The following is a 21223-nucleotide window of genomic DNA, read 5'->3' as shown; positions in this document are numbered from 1 at the left end:
CCAACAGTGGCGAGTGCAAAAAGCCTAGTAGTGGCGGGCCAGGCTCTCAGGGCCGTCCGCCACTGACCTCCTGCCACTGCTATTATGGCATCAATGGCGGGCCACCGCCCGCCACTGATGACAGTGCTGTAGTGGCTGGCATAAGTTATGACCCGCCACAACTATAATCTCTGCCAGCCACAACTATAATCTCTACTCGCCACTGTTGTGTGTATTAGCAGTGGCAGACACCTTTGCCGCCCGCCACTGGTAGTGATGTCGGCATATAGAGAAATTGCTGCCGTGGCAGCATTTTAATGGCGCTCAAGCAATATTTTGCACTCAATCATTCCATTGCATTCAGACAATCATATTACAACGGTGTTATAATAATTAAGATTATTAATGAAGCAAACATACGGTATAAGAGGTGTAGAACAACAAATAAACATGTAAAATTCTCAACTCATAAAGTGAATAAAGAATCAAGATGCTTTGAAGCATTGTATCGCTCGCATTCGATTACCACAATATGTCTTTGACTCGGTGAAGTCGTTCTTCATCTCGCTCTAGCCGGAAGTGAAATTTCCCATCCTCATTTACAACCTCTTTGTTGATGATTCTGGCCAACACCTTTTAGAGGCGGCCATGCTCTGTTAATAGTTCCCCTATGTCCATGCCCCTTTCCCTCTCTTCGGACCACTTGACAATCTGGCTATGATTACGCAAATATTTGCTTTTCTTCAAAAAGTCGTCTATGATAGCCAAGGCACAATATCCAGACCTATGAGAGATTTCCACATTTTGTTCTTGATAGCAACAAGTGCTAGTGAAGAACTAGAATTCTGAATGTTCTGTTATAGTCTCTCTGACGTTCTTACACTTGGCGAGAGCATCATTTATGACCTTCAATCTGGTCCATTGCTTTTGAGGGTGTCTGATGACCCACAAGTATAGGGGATCTATCATAGTCCTTTCGATAAGTAAGAGTGTCGAACCCAACGAGGAGCAGAAGGAAATGACAAGCGGTTTTCAGCAAGGTATTCTCTGCAGGCACTGAAATTATCGGTAACAAATAGTTTTATGATAAGATAAGTCGTAAAGGGTAATAAGTGACAAGTGTAACAAAGGTGCAGCAAGGTGGCCCAATCCTTTTTATAACAAAGGATAAGCCTAGACGAACTCTTATATAAAGCAATGCGCTCCCGAGGACACATGAGAATTACCATCAAGTTAGTTTTCATCATGCTCATATGATTCGCGTTCGCTACTTTGATAATTTGATATGTGGGTGGACCGGTGCTTGGGTGTTGTCCTTACTTGGACAAGCCTCCCACTTATAATTAACCCCTCTCGCAAGCATCCATAACTATGAAAGAGGAATTAAAATAAATCTAACCATAACATGAAACATGTGGATCCAAATCAGTCCCTTACGAAGCAACGCATAAATTAGGGTTTAAGATTATGTCACTCTAGCAACCCATCATCTACTTATTACTTCCCAATGCCTTCCCCTAGGCCCAAATCATGGTGAAGTGTCATGTAGTCGACGTTCACATAACACCACTAGAGGAAAGACAACATACATCTCATCAAAATATCAAACGAATACCAAATTCACATGATTACTTATAATAAAACTTCTCCCATGTCCTCAGGAACAAACGTAACTACTCACAAAGCATGTTCATATTCAAGATCAGAGGGGTAATAAATATCATTAAGGATCTGAACATATGATCTTCCACCAAGTAAATGATACGTCTCCAACGTATCTATAATTTATGAAGTATTCATGTTGTTTTATTATCATTCTTGGATGTTTTACAATCATTTTATAGCAACTTTATATCATTTTTTGGACTAACCTATTGACCCAGTGCCCAGTGCGAGTTGCTGTTTTTTTTGTTTTTTTACATCGCAGGAAATCAACATCAATCGGAGTCCAAACACCGCAAAAAAAATTGCGGATTTTTTATGGACCAGAAGACCACCAATGGGCCAGAGCAGCACCTGGGAGGTGCCCCGGGGGGGGGGGGGCACAACCCACCAGGGTGCGCCTGGGGGCCCAGGCGCGCCCAGGTGGTTTGTGCCCACCTCGGTGGCCTCCCACACCCCCTCTTTACCCCTATAAATTTCCAAATATTCCAAAAACCCTCGGGGTTAACCTAAATCAGAAGTTCCGCCGCCGCAAGGCTCTGTAGCCACCGAAAACCAATCTAGACCCCGTTTCGGCACCCTGCCGAAGGGGGAATCATCACCGGTGGCCATATTCATCATCCCGACGGCCACCACGATGAGGAGGGAGTAGTCCACCCTCGGGGCTGAGTGTTTGTACCAGTAGCTATGTGTTTAATCTCTCTCTCTCTCTCTCATGTTCTTGAGATGTCACGGTCTTGATGTGTCGCGAGGTTTGTTAATATAGTCCGATCATATAGAGTTTTCCCTCTCTATCTTGTTGTGATGAATTGAGTTTTTCCCTTTGAGATTTCGTTATTATCGGATTGAATACTTTTATGGATTTGAGAGCACTTGATATATGTCTTGCATATGAATACTCGTGGTGACAATGGGGTATCATATTGATTCACTTGATATATGTTTTGGCACTCAACTCACGGATTCCCGAGGTGACATTGGGGTAATCTACGCATAGGGGTTTATGCACATTCTTATCTGTGTTTCTCTGGTAGAAATCTTGGGGCACTCTTTGAGGTTCTTTGTGTTGGATTGAGTATTATGAATATGAAATTATTTGGTGTTATTTTAGTACGAACTCTTGGATAGATCGATCGGAAAGAATAGCTTCGAGGTGGTTTCGCACCCTAAAAATGATTTCTTCGTATGTTCTCCGCTAGATAGGAAATTTGGGGTGATTCTTCGTTGCACTTTGAGGGGTGGTTATATGATCTAATTATATTAGCATTGTTGAGAGATTGTACTAGCGAAAGTACGGACCTTAGGCCTCATTTTCAAGCATTGCAATACTATTTTTGTGCCCGTTTACTATTTGCTACCTTGTTGTTTTTATTTATTCAGATTATAAAAATATATTTCTACCATCAATATTACACTTTTATCACCATCTCTTCGCAGAACTAGTGCACCTATACAATTTGCCATTGTATTGGGTGTGTTGGGGACACAAGAGATTTCTTGTATTTGGTTGCAGGGTTGTTTGAGAGAGACCATCTTCATCCTACACCTCCCACGGATTGATAAAACTTAGGTCATCCACTTGAGGGAAAATTGCTACTGTCCTACAAAACTCTGCGCTTGGGGGCCCAACACGAGTCTACAAGAATAAAGTTGCGTAGTAGACATCAGTAAACCAACTAGCATCAATTACAAGGAGTAATCAACACTACTAGCAACCTACAAGTACCAATCTAAGGTTCCGAGGCAAAGATTGAATACAAGAGATGAACTAGGGTTTGAGAGGAGATGGTGTTGGTGAAGATGTTGATGAAGATTGACCCTCCCATGATGAGAGGATCATTGGTGATGTAGATGGCTTTGATTTCCCCCTCCCAGAGGGAAGTTTCCCTAGCAGAATGGCTCTGCCGGAGCTCTAGACTGCTCCTGCCCAGGTTCCACCTCGAGACGGCGGCGCTTTGCCCCGAAAACTATCATTTTTTCTAGGTCAAAACCCTCCATATAGCAGAAGATGGGCACCAGACAATGGCCAGGGGTCCACAAGCCCTGGGGCGCGCCCTGGGGGTAGGGCACGCCCCCCAGGTTTGTGGCCACCTGGTGAGTTCCCTTCTGTAGTTTCTTTGCCCAATATTTTGTATATATTCCAAAACAATTCTCCGTAAAGTTTCAGGACATTTGGAGTTGTGCAGAATAGGTATCTCAGATTTGCTCCTTTCCGGTCCAGGATTCCAACTGCCGGCATTCTCCCTCTTCATGTAAATCTTGTAAAATAAGAGAGAAATGACATAAGTATTGTACCATAATGTGAAATAATAGTTCATAATGCAATAAATATTCACAAAAAACATGATGCAAAATGGATGTATCAGTGTCTCTTCGAATCGAAGAAGTAAGCCAAGCCCTGTGTTGGCAATAGTGCGATTTTGATCCAATGTCAGTCGTTGTGCAAAAAAATGAAGAAATTAGCATTGACTAGATCAAACCACGAGGCCATTTATATGTTTCAAAATAAATTAGTGAACGTTAATGACTTACTTGTCACAGTATGGCACTACAAAGGTGTCCGCATGTGGATGATTGACAATAAAGAATGGGAACAATTAGTCTGAGATGACCTCTTGGCCTTCTGCGGTTTCCAGGTTGTGGCAGAGCATGTAAAAAGGATCAGGTAAGGACACTTGACCATGCGGGAGTAGGGTATCTATAGCTCAATGAAGTACACAGAGCCTCATTAACTCTGGGTAGACTGTTGACAGAGAAGATATTTGCATGGATGACCTCATTAAAGGCCAGATCAATTCTGTTTGCCGGAGATTCTTGGATAAAACTATAACCTTCTATCACCTTGGCCGTGTATCCATGTTAACCTTTTTTTGATTTATCTACCACATGGGCGTGTAGAATTTGAAGATCAATCGAGAGGGTCTCCAACATAGAGTCCGATAGAAGCGGTTCCCCGGGCCTATACATGTTCATTTTCCGCCCTTCGGGGATGACAACCGGCATAGGTGGTTTGTCTGCGGACGGTCCACAACTGTCACGTGCATTCTTCACTACGTCTCCGGTGCCGACATATCCTTGGGGATTCTCCTCTATATCATTCATTAGCCACTTAAGCAGGTGGCTTTGGGTCACTTGCCATAACACAGTGACGTCGTCTTCAGGGGGTGAGGCAACGACCAATATTCGAAGACCATCACTACCTCCTGCACCTGCACCCTCGTCATGCCAAGTGGTAGGACGACCCCCTGCATCATTCTGCTACCATCAGTAAACGGGATGATTTGACTCTTGGCAACCCTTGTCTTCACCCCGTCCATGTTGGCTTGCAGCCAGTATAGAATAAAGTGGGATGCACGTGGCTGATGGGTGATGATAGGTGTATGCTGCTGGGTAGGACTTACCGCGCCGCGCGGAAACATTTCTGCTAGCCTTTTCTCGACTGTTGCATCTACCACTGCATCTAACTTAGTTTTGCTTATGTACTTCCTTCTGTATTTTTTAGTTCTTTGGTTTCGGGGTAGGCGTCGTCCCACAACATCTTACCCCCTCCCAACGACACGCCCAGTGTTGGGCTTCCTGTTAACTCCAAAACCCGCATTCACTGCCCGGGTAAGAGGGTCATCATACCTATAGCCGTGGGAAGATTCATGAAGACCCGGTCCAAATTCCTGCTTTATTTTTCTCTACAAACAATACATGTATTTTGATAAACAATTAGTATGGTACGTAATAAATAAGTTGTGGGGACTAAATTATCAGTGGTGATTGACGTTACCAAGTTCTCCTCCGTCGAGCAAAGTTCCTGCGTCGGGAGGACCAACTCCTTACTGTCTGGGTCTTGCACTGCACGGGCCCTGAGAAAACGAAAGTCCTGATCACGATCTCGATGTTCCCAGAATGAAGGCTGTTTACCCGCGGCTATAAACTTCATGGCCTCCTTCTCCCACTTTGGGTTCTGCAGCTTTGTAACCACCAGGGCCCAGACGGTGGTTACTTGGCAGATTTTTTGTAAATTACGGAAATGATAGTTTATCTCCTTGCTTGACTCACTACCAAAGGATTCACAAAACTTCATCCATTCTTCGTGATCCATAGTTGGATTGAGCCGCTTAACGGTCTCGAAGTCCTTACCAACTAGATTGCAACGGGCGCTGCTCTTCCAGTCCCTTAACATCTTTGGCCATTTTGACATGGCATAATCTTCGGCTAACTTCTTGGCATCAGGTGGAAATTCATAACTATGGTTTAACGCCAGTAGTAGATTCTCCTTGTGTCCGACAAAATCCTTGCTACCGATCGAGGCGGTTTTTCGCAATATGCAACCTAGCATTTTGCTATACCTTTTTGCTATGTCCTCTAGGGTGACGGGCTCGCCACTCGGGACAACTACGGCGATTGCAATTAGACCTTCGTGAAGCTTCTTTGGATCCCTTGCCTTTCGGTTGCTCTTCTTTGTGGTGGCCGTGCTGGATGAAGTCCCGTCAGCGTGGCTCGTGTCCCCTTCCCTGGTGGTTGGTTCTACTTGTTGGTCAATGCCCATCTCGACGCCAGGGATGGCCGAATCATCCACGTCAGGGGTGCTCATCTCGACGTCAGGGTTGGTGTACCGAGGTTCCTTCTGAGATGACGTTCCGGCGCCGGGATCCATTTGTCCAACTGGAATATTGTAACAAAAAGTTATGACTGAACATAGAAAGAAAATGACGACCGGAAAATTTGGCATGACCCTTGCTAAAAGTAGGGCATATTGAGTACCAGAAATTTGACGAAACTTCCGTTTCGTCAAAACATTGGCACTCATATTAAGTCCTACAAATCAAACATGACCATCTGATTCTACATCGAATGACACCACCCCATCCATGTGTTTGTACAGGTACGTCTAAGAACATCTAAGATGTAAAAGTGATTACATCGAATACATCTCCAAGAACATTAAGGAGAACATTGTATTGAAGATCAAAGGAGAGAGAAGAAGCCAGCTACCTACTAGCTATGGACCCGTAGGTCTGTGGTAAACTACTCCCAACCCGTAATGCATCTTCATATTGATCTTGGGTGATTGTAGGCGCGGAAATTTTATTTTCTACTAAGTTTCCCAACAACGTCGGCCCTGGAAGGAGGTCCACATGGTTGGCTCTCCGGCAGGCACCATGGTGGCGGTGGTGGTGATGCCTCTTGGTCATGTGAGCGGCAAGAGGCATAGTAGAGGGTGGCTCTAGCGCACTCTCTGTCTCTGGTAGTGGGGGCTCCCCGATCCAGATCTAGGGTTTTGATCTCATCATATTCCTCTTGGAGACCTTGTGGTGGCATGCGAAAGCTACCGGGTGAAAGCTTTGCGCTCTGGCGCTGACGACAGCAACGCTCGTGGGCGCCGCTCTCTTCTTGAAGACGCTGTTGTGGTGCTCCCCTTCATGCCCAAGTTCCGGGTGAAAACCTTTTGTCCATTGTGGACTCGACAGCGGCGGCGTGTGGCGTCAGTTTCCCTCCTGAGGGCATTATCGTGGAGTTTAGGTGTACTAGGGCGTGGCATGGTGTTGTACTCAGTGCCTCCGGTATTATCTTTCGGTAGCGTAGTCGCTTGCGGTGTGCGTGTTCCAATTATCCTATGGTCGGCTTTGTAAGAGAGTGACCCCTCCGCCTTGTATCGTTCGGTCGTGTACTTTGTGCGGTTGTTGCTTTATATATAAAGTAGGGTGAAAGCTTGTTTCGAGGAACTAGGCTTGTATACTATATATATGTCCCATTCAATGAAGCAGATTGTGATGTTTGTTGACATAAATGAGCAGTTGTTTCCACTACAAGTCGTTTCAGCTTGTCATCATAGTAATACTTGTTCTATTGACCTAATTCTGCCTTTTGAAGATAAACAGAATCTCACATTAGCATTGCTTTTCTCATAAATTAAACAAACTCAACAAAGTGGTGTAGATACTCCAATTTCCTAACTCGGAAATTACCTACCAGGATTTTGAAACAAAATTTTGTCTTCTGCAGTGTGTAGCCAATCAAACAAAAACCTTGAATAATCACCCAATCCTGATGCACTCACTGCTCAATGTGTTATCAGACCATGCATCCACTGATACTCAGAGATTGTTCAACATATTAAACAAATAAATAGGGAGAGATTTAAGATCTTCCTTGCCAAACATCCACTGATACTCAGAGTTCCTTCCATGAAAGACATAAGTACTTGTAACTTGTCCGGGGTTTTGCCAAAGTTTAGTTCAGAAAACAGTTTCTCTTGTGTGCAATTTTCGTGCCATAGAATGCACTGAAGAGGATGGTATTAATAATGGATCATTAACATGTCATTCATGTTTGTCTATTTAAAAAAATTGAAGAACACAAAAAATGCCTCATAATGGATCACCCCACCCTCATAAATCTAATGGCATCCGACAAGGGATGCAAATGTGCAGCAAGGCCAAAACCTGGGACTACCTGAAAACGGTCGCACACTTCGGGTAACAATCAGAATAGTAGGCATTTCATTGCAAGAACACAATAAAGGTATTGATATTTTGAATTGGGATGTTGTCAAGGAGTCTCCCACTATCAAATACTAGTAGAATGCCCGTGCGTTGCCACGGGCTTTTTAAATATTTTGCTGAAGTTATAAAAAGATAATGTATGTTAAATTTCAATGGTAGAGAAAATACAACACATACACCATTGCATAATAATTGAAGTCGAGTCCCCTCTCCCCTCCCTCCTCCCGAATCGCCTCGCGTGCGACCGGGAGGAAACTCTAGCCACTGCCAGCGGGGGCGGCGCGCACGGCTCGGGTGCTGGCTAGTGGCCATGACCGTGAGGGCGGCTAGCTTTCGGCATTCGGTGGTGGGGATGGTCGGCCTGTTTTGGTTGCGCATCCCCTGTTCTGCTGGTGGATAGTGCTTACCATGGTGAAAACTTTGTTTGCCTTTGGCCGACTGACAGCAACGGTGTGTGTGGGCGTCGTATCCTTCCTAAAGGCTCCGTCATGGCTGTTCTTGATGCTTCGGGACGCTCTGGGTGAAGACCATGATCCTTTGGATTGGGTGGTGGTGGCGCTACGTGTTGTGATCTTCTTGAAGACGCCTCTTTGGAGGCCCTAATCCGTCGATGTTCGACTGCTCCTCTTCGTGGTGTCATGTTGAGGGCTTCTTCAAAATCTAGCGATGATTTATCTTCCAACCTATAGTGTGCTATGTTCTGCTTGGAGTTTGTAGTTGTTCTCTAGCACCTCTGTATCCTGCCCCGAGTGTGTGTGGGCGTGTGTTGTATGCGGTGGTTTGTGGTTGATCGATGATCATTGCTTTATATATAAAGCGGGGCAAAAGTCTTTATCGGCAATAATTGAAGTATGTGTGATGATATTTCTAAAACATCATTAGAATCCATCATTTTTTATCTCTGGTGAACAAAGTGGAACATATAAAAAGTCTGACTAACACATTTTTTATTTGCAATAAAAAACTGGATACTGCTAATTACATATAAATATATAAATATATACTCCCTCCGTTTCTAAATGTAAGGCTTTTTAGACATTTCAAGTGCACTACAACTTACGGATGTATAGAGTCATATTTCAGAATGTAGATTCACTTATTTTGCTCTATATGTAGTCACTTGTTGGAATCTCTAAAAGACTTATATTTGGAAATAGAAGGAGTACAAATGATATTTTATACTCTTTCTTCTCTACTCTTATAAAAAACAGAGTTGATGATGATGGTGTGCCTGCCATCCTGCAATATAGGCCGTCCGATTTATATCTGACGGATAGGAAGGAAACTATGGCAATTTTACAAAAAGATACCCACACCTCTCTCCACATTTGCAAATAAGGCCTTCCATCATTCATCATTTTCTCCCACAAGATAAACTACTCATACAAATGCATCTTGATGTTTCGTGCAAAGCACGGGCATCTTGCTAGCTTCTTATACAAAACAGAGTTGGTGATGATGGTGTGTCTGGCATCTTGCAATATAGGCCGTCCGATTTATATCTAATGGATAGGAAGGAAACTATGGCAATTTTGCAAAAAGATACCCACACCCCTCTCACATTTGCAAATAAGGCCTTCCTTCGTTCATCCTTTTCTCTTATAAAATAAACTACTCATACAAATGCATCTTGATGTTCCGTGCAACGCACGTACATCTTGCTAGTTACATATATATGTGGCTAGGAGTTTCTAGTACAAAGTTCGCCACGTACAATTGTTTTTGCTTTTTTCCTAAACTACCCTCCCACCTCATCCACTCTCTCGCTCACTCACCCACTCTCTGTCTCGCCTGCGTCGCCGGCGCCTCTCCCTAGCTCGTGTCGCTGGTGCCTCTCCCTTGCCCGCGTCGCCGGTGCCTCTCCCTCGCCCACGTCGCCGGCGCCTCTCCATTGGCTCCGTCGTCGGTGCCAAGATCTCATTTTTATTCTCCGGTGACTGATTTCGAGTGCGTCGGCTCGACCTGCAACGGCCTTCCTCCACTCCAACGCCGTGCGGTACGTCATCCCTTCCTAGCTCCCTCGCTCCTGCTCATCTGGATTCACTCACTCCCGTCTCTTCTCCCACTCTGACCCCGTCTCCATTACCAGGACGATGCCATGGAAGGGCCACCATGACCAGGAGCAGGACGACGCCTTGGATGGTTCACCGATAGGAGCAACTACGTACGGTCTGGTCTTCTCCACTAACAGGGATATCGACATGGAGGTCCGCCATGGAAGGCCTGGAGCTCGTCATGGAGGGTCCCTCCTCTTTCTTCCCCTTCCTCTACTCTGTTGGTTGGTTGGACGGAAGACCACCGCTCGTCAGGCTCTGCTTCTTCCACCGCTGCTCCCCTCCCACCATAGTGCCACAGACGCTATGCCAAGCACGGAAGGTATCACCCTCCTCCCTATTTGCTTTCTTGCTGCAACTTATCTTCAGAGATGATAAAACTGTAGAAATCTGAAACTGTAGAAAATTGCAGAAATCTTTGGAGTTCCTTCTTCAAAAACTTTTATTCTGGCGCAGTTTGTACAGATTTTTATGTACAGTACGCAAAGTCATATGACTGCTGAAAATGGACCGTCGTATATGCCTGTACAAGGTTGGGGGAGGCACGGTCAGCGTTGGTGTATTTTCAGTTTGTACTGTCATAATTTTCAGTTTGTAAAACTGAGAAGTGTATTTTCCATTTTGAAACTGAGATCTGCTTGCACTATCATACAGTAATTTTCAGTTTGTAGATGACTTTAATTGATGGGTTTCTTCTCTGGAATTAGATTCGGGGAGCCGCCTTGATCCAGAGTACTCGCAATCCATTATAGGGCAGTTCAAAGCCTGCCTCTGGAAGCATTGGTTGACCTATTGGCACAACCCAGATTACAACCTTGTCAGATTTTCCTTCACTTTGTTCACAGCCTTGCTGCTTGGCTCCATCTTTTGGAAGATTGGCACCATTATGTAATTACTGTACTTATCTTTATCTTTTACTCCTTGATTACAATGTACCAGCATCTGAATTTTTTGTGCCTTGATGCAGGGGTGGATGCCAATACTCTTAGAATGGTCATTGGAGCAATATACACAACAGTGATGTTTGTCGGCATCAACAACTGTGCAACCGTTCAACCAATTGTTTTAATCGAGAGAACAACTTGTACAAAGAGAGGGCTGCTCCATTGCTCAGGTAAGAATATAAAAGATCCTTGCCAGCTCCTGAGATTACTTGTGCCTTGTCAGTGTGCAAATGCAGTTTGTCTTGTGTATTGCATATGCACATCACATGGACTATGCTTGCATTTACTTCAAAATTTACGGCAATCGCTAGTTGTCTTTTGAGCGAAAACTGAAATTTAAGTTGTTTGCTGAATTTGGGGTGTACTATTGGTTAGCTTGTTACTGTAAGTACCAACATTTCAGTAAAAGATTATGTAATGCCCTTGCCGCTGGCCACGAGGGACCGCCGGATTTGGGGCTCGTCGCCGGTAGAATTGGTGAGGAAGGAGAGCTGGAGAGGGCGAGATGCGGACGCAACGAGAGAACGAGGAAGGAAGAGAGGATAAGCTCAGAGAATAAGATTCAAATTCAATTCCACGATACCCGACACACCACACCACTCGAACTTATATATCCGCTCGTTACAACCAAGGCCTCGGCCCAACACTTGCGTAGCCCACATGCTAACACAGCCTAACTCCTATTCAAATCTCCCGCGCCACGCTTCCGCCTTGTTGCTGCGGATACGCTTTCCTGGCTGCTTCACAGCCAATGTCAGTAGCTGCATACTGACATTTCCCTCCCCTTGAGAACCAGCATGTCACCATGCTGGTGCATCTGGAAATTTAACCTTGAGTACCTCGTAATCCTCCCATGTAGCCGCCTCCACCGGAACATTCGACCACTTGATCAACACTTGCAAATGTGTCGCGTTTCCCTTTTTCACCAGCCGCCGATCGAGAATCTCTTCAGGTGTCACCCCTGGCACTGACAAATCCAGAGGTTTGGGTAAAACCGTGAACACTGGTGTGTGATCTGGTACATGAGACTTCAACTGAGAAACATGGAAAATGGGATGAACTTGACTGCCTTTTGGTAGCTCCAACTTGTATGCCGCCACTCCCACTTTTTCCAATATCTTAAAGGGACCGAAAAACTTCAGAGCCAATTTGGGGCATGGTCGATTGACCACTGACGACTGAGCATAAGGCTGCAACTTCAGATACACTTGTTCCCCCACCATGAACTCTCTGGGTGACCTGCTCTTATCAGCATAATGCTTGTACTTGACCTGAGCTCTATGCAAATGCTCTTTCAACATAGCAGTATGTTCTGTCTAAGCCAGAATCCACCCGGAAACATCAGGATTGAGAGATTTTGTTGTGCTTGCCAACTGACCAATATTTGGCTCGTGTCCATATAGTGCTTTGTAAGGAGAGCAGCCTAAAGAGGAGTGAAAAGTGGAGTTGTACCAGAATTCTGCTTGAGGTAACCACTGTTTCCACTTGGCAGGACAGTCATGCACTGCACACCTTAAGTACATTTCGAGACACTGATTCACCCTCTCCGTCTGACCATCAGTTTGTGGATGATATGTTGTACTCATCTGTAATTCAGTGCCCCACACTCTAAATAGCTCCTTCCAAAAAGAACTGGTAAAAACCTTGTCTCTGTTAGATACAATAGACAGAGGTAATCCATGTAGTCGCACTACATTCTGAAGAAAAGCTTTTGCCACTCCTGCTGCAGTGAAGGGATGTTTGAGAGGAATGAAGTGACTGACTTTAGTAAACCTGTCAACCACCACCAAAATGGAGCTATACCCTTCAGATTTGGGCAGTCCTTCAATGAAATCCATGCTGATGGACTGCCATGGCCCTTCAGGTATTGGTAAAGGTTGGAGCAATCCAGGATATTTGCGCAGTTCATGTTTTGCTTGTTGGCATATAGCACACTGTTTCACAAAGTGCTCCACATCAGTTTTCATACCCTGCCAACTAAAGAGCTGTTTGACTCTGAAATATGTAGGAAGAATTCCAGAATGACCTCCCATAGGAGTAGAGTGAAATGCCTGTATCAGTCTGGTTTGTAACCCCACATTAGCTCCAATCCAGATTTTGTCATTGTTTTTCAGAATTCCCTCCTGTAAAGTAAACCCAGGGCATGCCTTTGCATCCAGTGCCAGCTTCTGTAACATGTCTTGAGCTACAAGATCCATAGCATAAGAATTTAGGACCTCCTGAATCCAAACTGGTTGTGAGGTGGATATAGCCTGTACTGGAAACAAGTGAGCCACTCTAGACAGAGCATCTGCCACAGTGTTTTCTACCCCTTTTTATACTGAATTGTGAACTGTAGCCCTACTAGCTTTGTCATAGCTTTCCTTTGCAGTTCAGAAGTTAGCACTTGATCACCCAAGTGATGCAAGCTCTGGTGATCTGTTTTAATCACAAAAGGGCCTCTGGACAAGTAAGATCTCCACTTGTCAATGGCCATCATAATAGCCAGAAACTCTTTTTCATAGATGGACAGTTTCTGATTCTTCTGACCTAGGGCTTTGCTGTAATAAGCCACAGGGTGTCCCTCTTGAGCCAGCACAACTCCCACTCCTGAATCACATGCATCAGTTTCCACACAAAATTGTTTTTCAAAATCAGGTAGAGCTAAAACTGGAGTAGAGGCCATAGCTTGCTTTAATTGCTCAAATGCAGCATGTGCCTCTTCTGACCAGAAGAAGGACTGTTTCTTCAACAACAGTGTCAAGGGTTTTGCAATAATCCCATAGTTCTGGACAAACTTTGTATAATAACCAGTGAGTCCCAGAAATCCTCTAAGTTCAGTTACATTGCTGGGTACAGGCCACTCCAACATTGCAGCAGTTTTTGATGGATTAGTTGCCACTCCTTTGTCAGAGATCACATGTCCCAAATATTCCAATTTCTGCTGTCCAAAGGAACACTTGCTCTCCTTAACATAGAATTGATTTTCTCTGAGCACAGTTAGCACTTCTCTCAAATCTTTGAGATGATCTTCTAAAGTCTTGCTGAACACAAGTATGTCATCCATAAATGAGAGAAACTTTTTTCTACCAGGAAACAGAAAGTTCATGTTGCACTGAAAAGTGCCAGGAGCAGTTGCTAGCCCAAAGGGTACAACTCTGAACTAAAATTAGCCATGATGTGTCTTGAATGCTGTTTTATACTCATCTTCAGGTATCATTCGAATTTGATGATAGCCAGCTCTCAAATCTAGTTTAGAAAACCATTTTGCTCCAGCTAATTCATCTAGTAATTCATCAATGACTGGCAAGGGAAATCTGCTTTTTACTGTCAGGGCATTGAGCTTTCTATAATCTACACAAAACCTCCATGTTCCATCCTTCTTTTTTACAAGTAACACTGGAGAGGCAAAAGGGCTCAAGCTGGGTGTAATGAGACCTACTTTTAACATCTCATCCACTTGCCTTTCAATTTCATCCTTTTGTAGGGGAGGATATCTATAAGGTCTGCTGTTCACTGGTACAGCCCCACGAACCAAGTTGATTGCATGATCAATTTGTCTGCGAGGAGGTAATGACTTTGGGTCACTGAAAACATCAGTATATTGTTGCAGTAGTTCCTTAATAGGTTCAGGAAAACCCTGTTTGTCTTCCTTCTCATATACAGGATGAATTAAAGCCACTGCCATAATATCATTACCCTTGTCCCATTTCAGTAACTGTTCAACAGGCAGCTCCTTCAGTTCTGGTTTCTGACTGGGCAAAACTCCTTGTAATCTCACATCATGTCCCTTATAATCAAACTGAATCCATTTTTCGGCCCAATGACACTTCATCACTCCCCACTTTTCTAACCAATCCATGCCCAAAATTATGTCATAGCTGCCAAGTTGCAACACTTTCATAGGGCTAGTGAAGTTCTGCCCCTGCAGCCACCAAGTTACATTAGGGACATATTCAGTACACTGTAGCTTATCACCATTTGCCACCTTGACAGATAAAGGTTCAGACAATTTTTCTGAAGTTAACTTGATTCTTTCCAACAGAGCCTGACCAACAAATGTGTGTGTACTTCCAGAATCTAACAACAGCAACACCACTTGATTCCCAATCAGTGCTCTGAACTGTATAGTTTTTGGATGAGTTGCTCCTGACAGGGCCTGAACTGATATAGTAGCACATTCCTCCTGCTGATCATACAACAGTGCATCCAACACTGCATCATATATGATCTCATGGGTATTTATAGCTTCTACTGCCTTCAGATGAGCAGCTTTCTCAGTTGCAGGTGTGCAAACATGACTAGGGTTGTACTTTTCCCCACACCCATAACATAGGCCATTAGCCCTCGTGTACTCCTTGAGTAGCTTAGCTTTCCACAGCTCTCCAGGTGCAAAACTGCTTCTAGAGTCCTGTCTGCTTGTGACATTTTTTGCATAATTGGTTTTACTGCCCTTGCTCTGCTGAAGTAACCTCTCCTGAACTTGAGCATACAGTGCAGCTTGCTGGACAGATTCAGGCAACTGCATTTCCACTGCAGCTCGCAATTCTTCCTTTAAACCCATGACAAATCTTGTGACCAACAGAGTGTCACTCAGTTGAGGTTCATACAACCTGATGCTATAGACCAACTGGTGAAACTTGCTCTTGTACTCCTCAACAGTGCCCCACTGTTTCAACCTGAGTAAGGACTGCAACAGTTCTCGATACACATTCACATCAAATTCTGCTAGTAATGCCTCACAAAACTGCTCCCAATTCGGCCACACTCCCTTCTGTCTCACTGACTGAAACCAGTGTGCAGCGTTGTCCACCAGGTTCAGAGATGCAGACGCCACACGAAAACTGTCAGGGATATTGTACAGTTGGAAGAATGCCTCGCATTGATCTATCCAAACCCTTGCCCCCGTACCGTCAAATTTTGGAAAATCCATTTTGGGCATCCAATTTCTCTTTCCAGTCGCTTCCTCACACTGCACATGTTCTCCCTGTTCCCCACTGGGATATTGATTGTGGTTCTGTACCTGGGGTGCCCGGTGCTGAGTCCTTGCCGTCGATCCCTGAGATGTTGGAGCCGCTCCCAATAACCCATCTGGAGGCGGGGGAACTTGAGGAACGGTCCCTCCCCTCGTAGCGCCCTGATTGCTCTGCATCATTGACTGAACTTGCTCTTGCTGCACCTTCCCCAAAGTATCACAGGAGAGATTTACCTTCACTTGCACCTGATCCAGCCGCTGGGACTGCTCCTCCAGCTTTGCATCCAGCACCTCCAATCTGTCGCAGATTTCAGCCACCTTCGTCAATTTGCTCTGCTCCGCACGGATCTCCGCAAACTCCTTCAGCATGCACTCCTGGAACGCCTCCATGCCGCGCTCGAGGTACTTGGTCCGAGCACTGGGTTTGAACGCTGTCGCGCCGTTCCTCTCTGAAGCAACCCACCTCAGGTCGGGGATTACACCGATCAAACCCTAAGGTGACCGGAGACCGTCGCCTCGGAATTTGCCGGGTACGCTCTTGAGAAAGCGGAAGCGGGCCACGGATCGGTCGCTCTGATACCAGATTGTAACGCCCTTGCCACTGGCCGCGAGGGACCGCCGGATTTGGGGCTCGTCGCCGGTAGAATTGGTGAGGAAGGAGAGCTGGAGAGGGCGAGATGCGGACGCAACGAGAGAACGAGGAAGGAAGAGAGGATAAGCTCGGAGAATAAGATTCAAATTCAATTCCACGATACCCGACACACCACATCACTCGAGCTTATATATCCGCTCGTTACAACCAAGGCCTCGGCCCAACACTTGCGTAGCCCACACGCTAACACAGGCCAACTCCTATTCAAACCTCCCGCGCTACGCTTCCGCCTTGTCGCTGCGGATACGCCTTCCTGGCTGCTTCACAGCCAATGTCAGTAGCTGCATACTGACAGATTATTGATTTGTTTTTTAAAATCCATATCTTGAACTGAAAATCCTTGATACATGTTATTTGTTAATGGTAATAGTTAGTGTTAGACTCTGTTATATGGAATCTACTTTATCATGGACATGCCTAGGGGCTTAGTGTAGTTATTGTGGCCCTGGCCGTCAGAGCTGAACTATCGCTTGTTATCCCTACAGATGTTCGTGCTAACTGAATATGCTAATTTGCATTGCTTTTGTTGCATAACCATGTTTTTTTTCCTGAAGCTACTTATGCAGCGAAGGTACAGGTTGTTCTAGATGGCTCTGTAGACAGTGAGAATGAGGAGACTCAAACTCATGAAGATTCTAATGAGGAAATCGATTATGATAAATAACAACACAGGTAATCTTTCAGACAGACACACCAAAAAAATAGTTCGGTCCTTAATTCATTACTTCCAAAATGTAAAGTAAATTCCAGAGACACATAACACAGAGTCTTTTGTGCTAAACTTTCTAATTAACCGCTCCAAAATATGTACTCGCCACAAATAAACTTTCTAATTCGCTAGTCTTCATCTTTGACTCACTACAAATAAACCTATGAAAATAGATGTCTGCTAAAAATCCTGCAAAAATTCCCATAAAATATTTCAATAAAATCTAAGAAGTCTTCATCTTTGAAAATCTACCATGGTGTCATAGGTTAAAATCCAATCACTTCATCATTGGTCCAATTAATTTTTTATAACAAAAGTTGTTCAATTTGTGACTAAAAAAGTGGTTGAATTTTAGAGTGGTAATATGGTATACCTCGGATAGGTTGGTCTATGATAACCGGAGGTGGAGTGGATCAGCATCTAATGTGAGACACTCACTGACGGTCTGGCCGTGGTTGTGGGTATGCGTCCGGCGCCTAGGGATCAAAGTCCGAATAGCAGAGTCCGTCGGTGTGGGCTAGCAATGTTAAGACTTTAAAAAGATTATCATCAATTGTGCACTACATATCTAATCTTGACAGTGCAATATGAACATGACTCATGTTTAATACAGCGAACAGAATATCAAATTAGAAATTGTGGTGTTGTTTGGCTGGAGGGGACGGTAATTCAGGGAGGGGTAGGGAGGGTGGATTATGAGTTTGAGGGTTGAAGTCCCATCATTTTAGAAAGTTCAATATACATCGACACTTCATGATGATTCATCATAGGATGCATTTCAAGATACAAATCAGTCACTCAGAGTTTTTGTCTGTCTTACCAAACATGAAAGTAAAACTAAAACCAGAATTTACATGCCTAATCCCACCATGATGTCCCACCCTGTCCCAGTTGATGCCCAAGCCAAATAATCCAGGGAAGATATGTAGAACAATGTAATGTATGACCGGAGAACCAAACTACTAAGATCAATACAGTGAGAAAACTAAGTTTTTGAAAAGTAGTCAATGATAAAAAAATGTTAGAACTTCATCAGTTGACACCATAACAAGTAAAAACACAGAAGACATGTGACTGCTAATTACTCAATAGATGTAGATCAAGTTCCCTCTATAATACCTGCAATGTTAGGAGTCATCTAAGCCCGAACAGGCATCATGCCTTCTCATTTATCCAACCAGAAACCTCCTCTAACAAGGCACGGCCCTGTCCAACGGTGGCACATTTTTCACTCAGGCATGCCATGTTGGCATGAGAAATAATCTCAAGAGCATCCCATTTAACCAAAAATGTTACCATTCCAGATTACTCAACGCGTTGAATAATCTCATGCCATGCAGCTAGTTGTATCCTATGCGGACATGCGTCTCCTGTTAAATTAGAATTCATCACAATAACAGAAACACAAAGCGGAGAAAGCACATATGTTGGTGTCACGGTAAGCAGCCAATTAGTACAAGCTTCCCCATTATGCAAACTGCACTACAAAGATATTATTACCGATATGCGATATTCTATTTACATGTAGAAGGTAGATTGCATCGTCATAGAAAGTATAGAAAATTTCAATGCTTACAGACTTACCTTCCCATTATTCTTTCTCAGATCAGCAGAGATGAATCGGCTTCCACCGGATCCTTAGCTGGTGTAGCCTCAACTGCTTGCTCAGGACGATTGCTTAGCATGACATGCAGCCTCCCGCGGCAGTAGTTCAACTCCTGCACAATGACACAAAAGGCATAGACCGTCAGAACACAGTCCAATGGTTTCTAGACCTGGCGTACATCGGCGCCTCCATGGCTGCTGAACAGGATGAAGAGGAGCACTGGAGGAGGACCATGGTAGCGGTGAGACCCAACCCGTTGCGGCGCCTAGGGAACAGGCGCACGGGCACACCAGTAAAGCACAGCACAGCGGCGGCCGTGTCCTCCATCTCGATGCTTCAGCCAGGCGTCACCATGCAGTCACACAACGACCTGCACTCCATGATAACCTCTCGATTCCGCCGCCCCCGAATCTCACGGCGTCGAGGTGGCCATGGGAGGGCTCGCCGGAGTGGTTTAGGAGAGGATCAGGGGGTTGTGGAGATCTGGGTGGAGGTGGTTTGGAGAGGTTCGGGGGTGAGGGCGGGTCTGGATAGGATGGAGACCGTGAAAGGAAACCAAAAACATAGGTGATTTCCTCCCTTTTTTCCATGCGGAAGAGGAGGTGGAGTCAAACGTTTTATTTGGAAAAAAATCGGTGGGGAGGTCGATCGATGGAAAAAAAATCGGTGGGGGAGGTCGATCGATGCGAGGGGTTGCGTGTGAGCGAACGAACGAACGACATACGGACTCCTCCATTAGGAGTAGAGATGCCTGCTCCTTCCTCTTTTAAAAGGGTAAATGGAGTACATATCTGGTAACACTATGCTGATTCCAAGCACAACTATCTCTAGAAAGGAAATCTAAAAACAGTCCATAATATGCTATCACCTATCGGTCACCTCCCTGTATAATAAACATGGTGAGATAAGCCTACAACTCAAAGCTATCACTTTGGAGGTGCACAACAGGAAAAAAGGAACTATTTGCAGCAACCAGTCATATTTGTTATTTAGTCAGTAAACATATAAATCCAAACACCAATAGAACATAAATGCTCTAAAAGTGTACACTGCATTCTCCAACATTTTGACTGCTTTAACGTGATCTATAATTTTAAACAACATTCAACAATATGAACTTTTGAGCCGTTGCCTGAAAGAAGAACAATGCTGACAGGTCATAGCAATGAATTTGAGCACGATAAAAGAAACGACACGCCACCTCAGTTTCTTTACCTGCCCCGAAATAAAAGTTTGCCTCCTTTATAAATTGGAGGAAGTTTTTTCAGATACTGGCCCTGTTCTTTACAGATATTTAGCTCTGTACTAACATGCTTAGGCCATGTGAACTAATCAACAATTCAGCAGACCGCAAAATTCACAAAAGGAAGTGAGAGCACCAATGAATTCAGTGGCGTGACTGAAACTAATGCAGCTCACAGTTTGTTTTGGTAGCTGCAGCCTGCAGGTTCTATTTTTTGGTGAGAATGGAACATAATGTTGGTGACTGGACATGAAAAAGGAGAAAGTACAATGTCTCTAGATTATGAAGTACCTGACATGGGTTCCTGCAATCAAGCCTATATCATTGCACGGACAATATCCTCAACCTGCTTCATCATAGCACAAAAAGATGATGGGCGTGGTTGAAAAGCAATTGAACGACATCCAATAGTCATCACAAGTCACCTGCTTCATAAACAGAACATGAACTTGCTGAATACAAACCGTTAAGTCAAGGAGGCAATGAGCTCTTTTATGTGTTTTATGGATCATGTACAGACAGTATAACAACAACACTTTCTACGACGTAGTCGAGCTTTCCTTTCTTGCAAAAGAATAGACAGACTATCTGTCTCCTATTCTTAAAAGCTAAAACCGGAAAAAAAAATGAGGGCAAATTTATTTGCACCTTCAAACAATGAATGGGGGCAGAGGCGCATTATCTGTACAATGGCATCCAAATGTTGCTTTTCATCACATGCAAAATAAAATAAAAAGGTCACACAGGTCTTTCTCCTGTGCTCTAATAAACAATAATAATCAACATATAGCTACAAATTCTCAAAAACAAAGACTGTACTGGTAGGCTGTATGCAGAAATTGTAATACTCGTACAAAGTATCAGCCAGTACGCCATTCAGAAATACAGGAGAATAATAAAGGAAAATACTGGTATGAATTAGT

General features: G+C 44.3%; 1 protein-coding gene across 3 annotated transcripts; it reads left to right on the top strand.

The window, feature by feature from the left end:
• Positions 1–9700: 9700 nt before the first annotated feature.
• LOC125530176 lies at positions 9701–20633 on the top strand. 3 transcript variants are annotated; one of them, XR_007292872.1, is made up of 6 exons: positions 9701–10134; positions 10228–10514; positions 10900–11080; positions 11160–11306; positions 17297–17414; positions 20498–20633. XR_007292872.1 is itself a non-coding variant. In XM_048694585.1 (4 exons), exons 2-4 carry the CDS (start codon positions 10232–10234, stop codon positions 17404–17406), a joined length of 540 nt encoding a protein of 179 aa, XP_048550542.1. In that variant the 5' UTR covers positions 9701–10134; positions 10228–10231; the 3' UTR covers positions 17407–17703. The 3 variants fall into 3 exon arrangements, 1 of the variants encoding a protein (XP_048550542.1); XR_007292869.1 differs by lacking the exon at positions 20498–20633 and adding an exon at positions 19057–19310; XM_048694585.1 differs by lacking the exons at positions 10900–11080; positions 20498–20633 and having other exon boundaries at positions 17297–17703.
• Positions 20634–21223: the final 590 nt, after the last annotated feature.

This window comes from Triticum urartu, chromosome 1 (assembly GCF_003073215.2).
Source record: "Triticum urartu cultivar G1812 chromosome 1, Tu2.1, whole genome shotgun sequence".
Classification (NCBI taxonomy): Eukaryota; Viridiplantae; Streptophyta; class Magnoliopsida; order Poales; family Poaceae; genus Triticum; species Triticum urartu.
Note: the sequence above shows the minus strand (reverse complement) of the source record. Positions and strands in the feature narration are given on the sequence as shown.

Excerpts from the sequence above, each read along its gene's own strand:
- LOC125530176 (XM_048694585.1), top strand. The coding sequence starts at position 10,232 with ATGCCATGGAAGGGCCACCATGACCAGGAGCAGGACGACGCCTTGGAT. Across the intron at positions 10,515-11,159 it reads CGCTATGCCAAGCACGGAAG|GGGTGGATGCCAATACTCTT; the intron begins GTATCACCCTCC and ends GCCTTGATGCAG. Across the intron at positions 11,307-17,296 it reads AGGGCTGCTCCATTGCTCAG|CTACTTATGCAGCGAAGGTA; the intron begins GTAAGAATATAA and ends TTTTTCCTGAAG.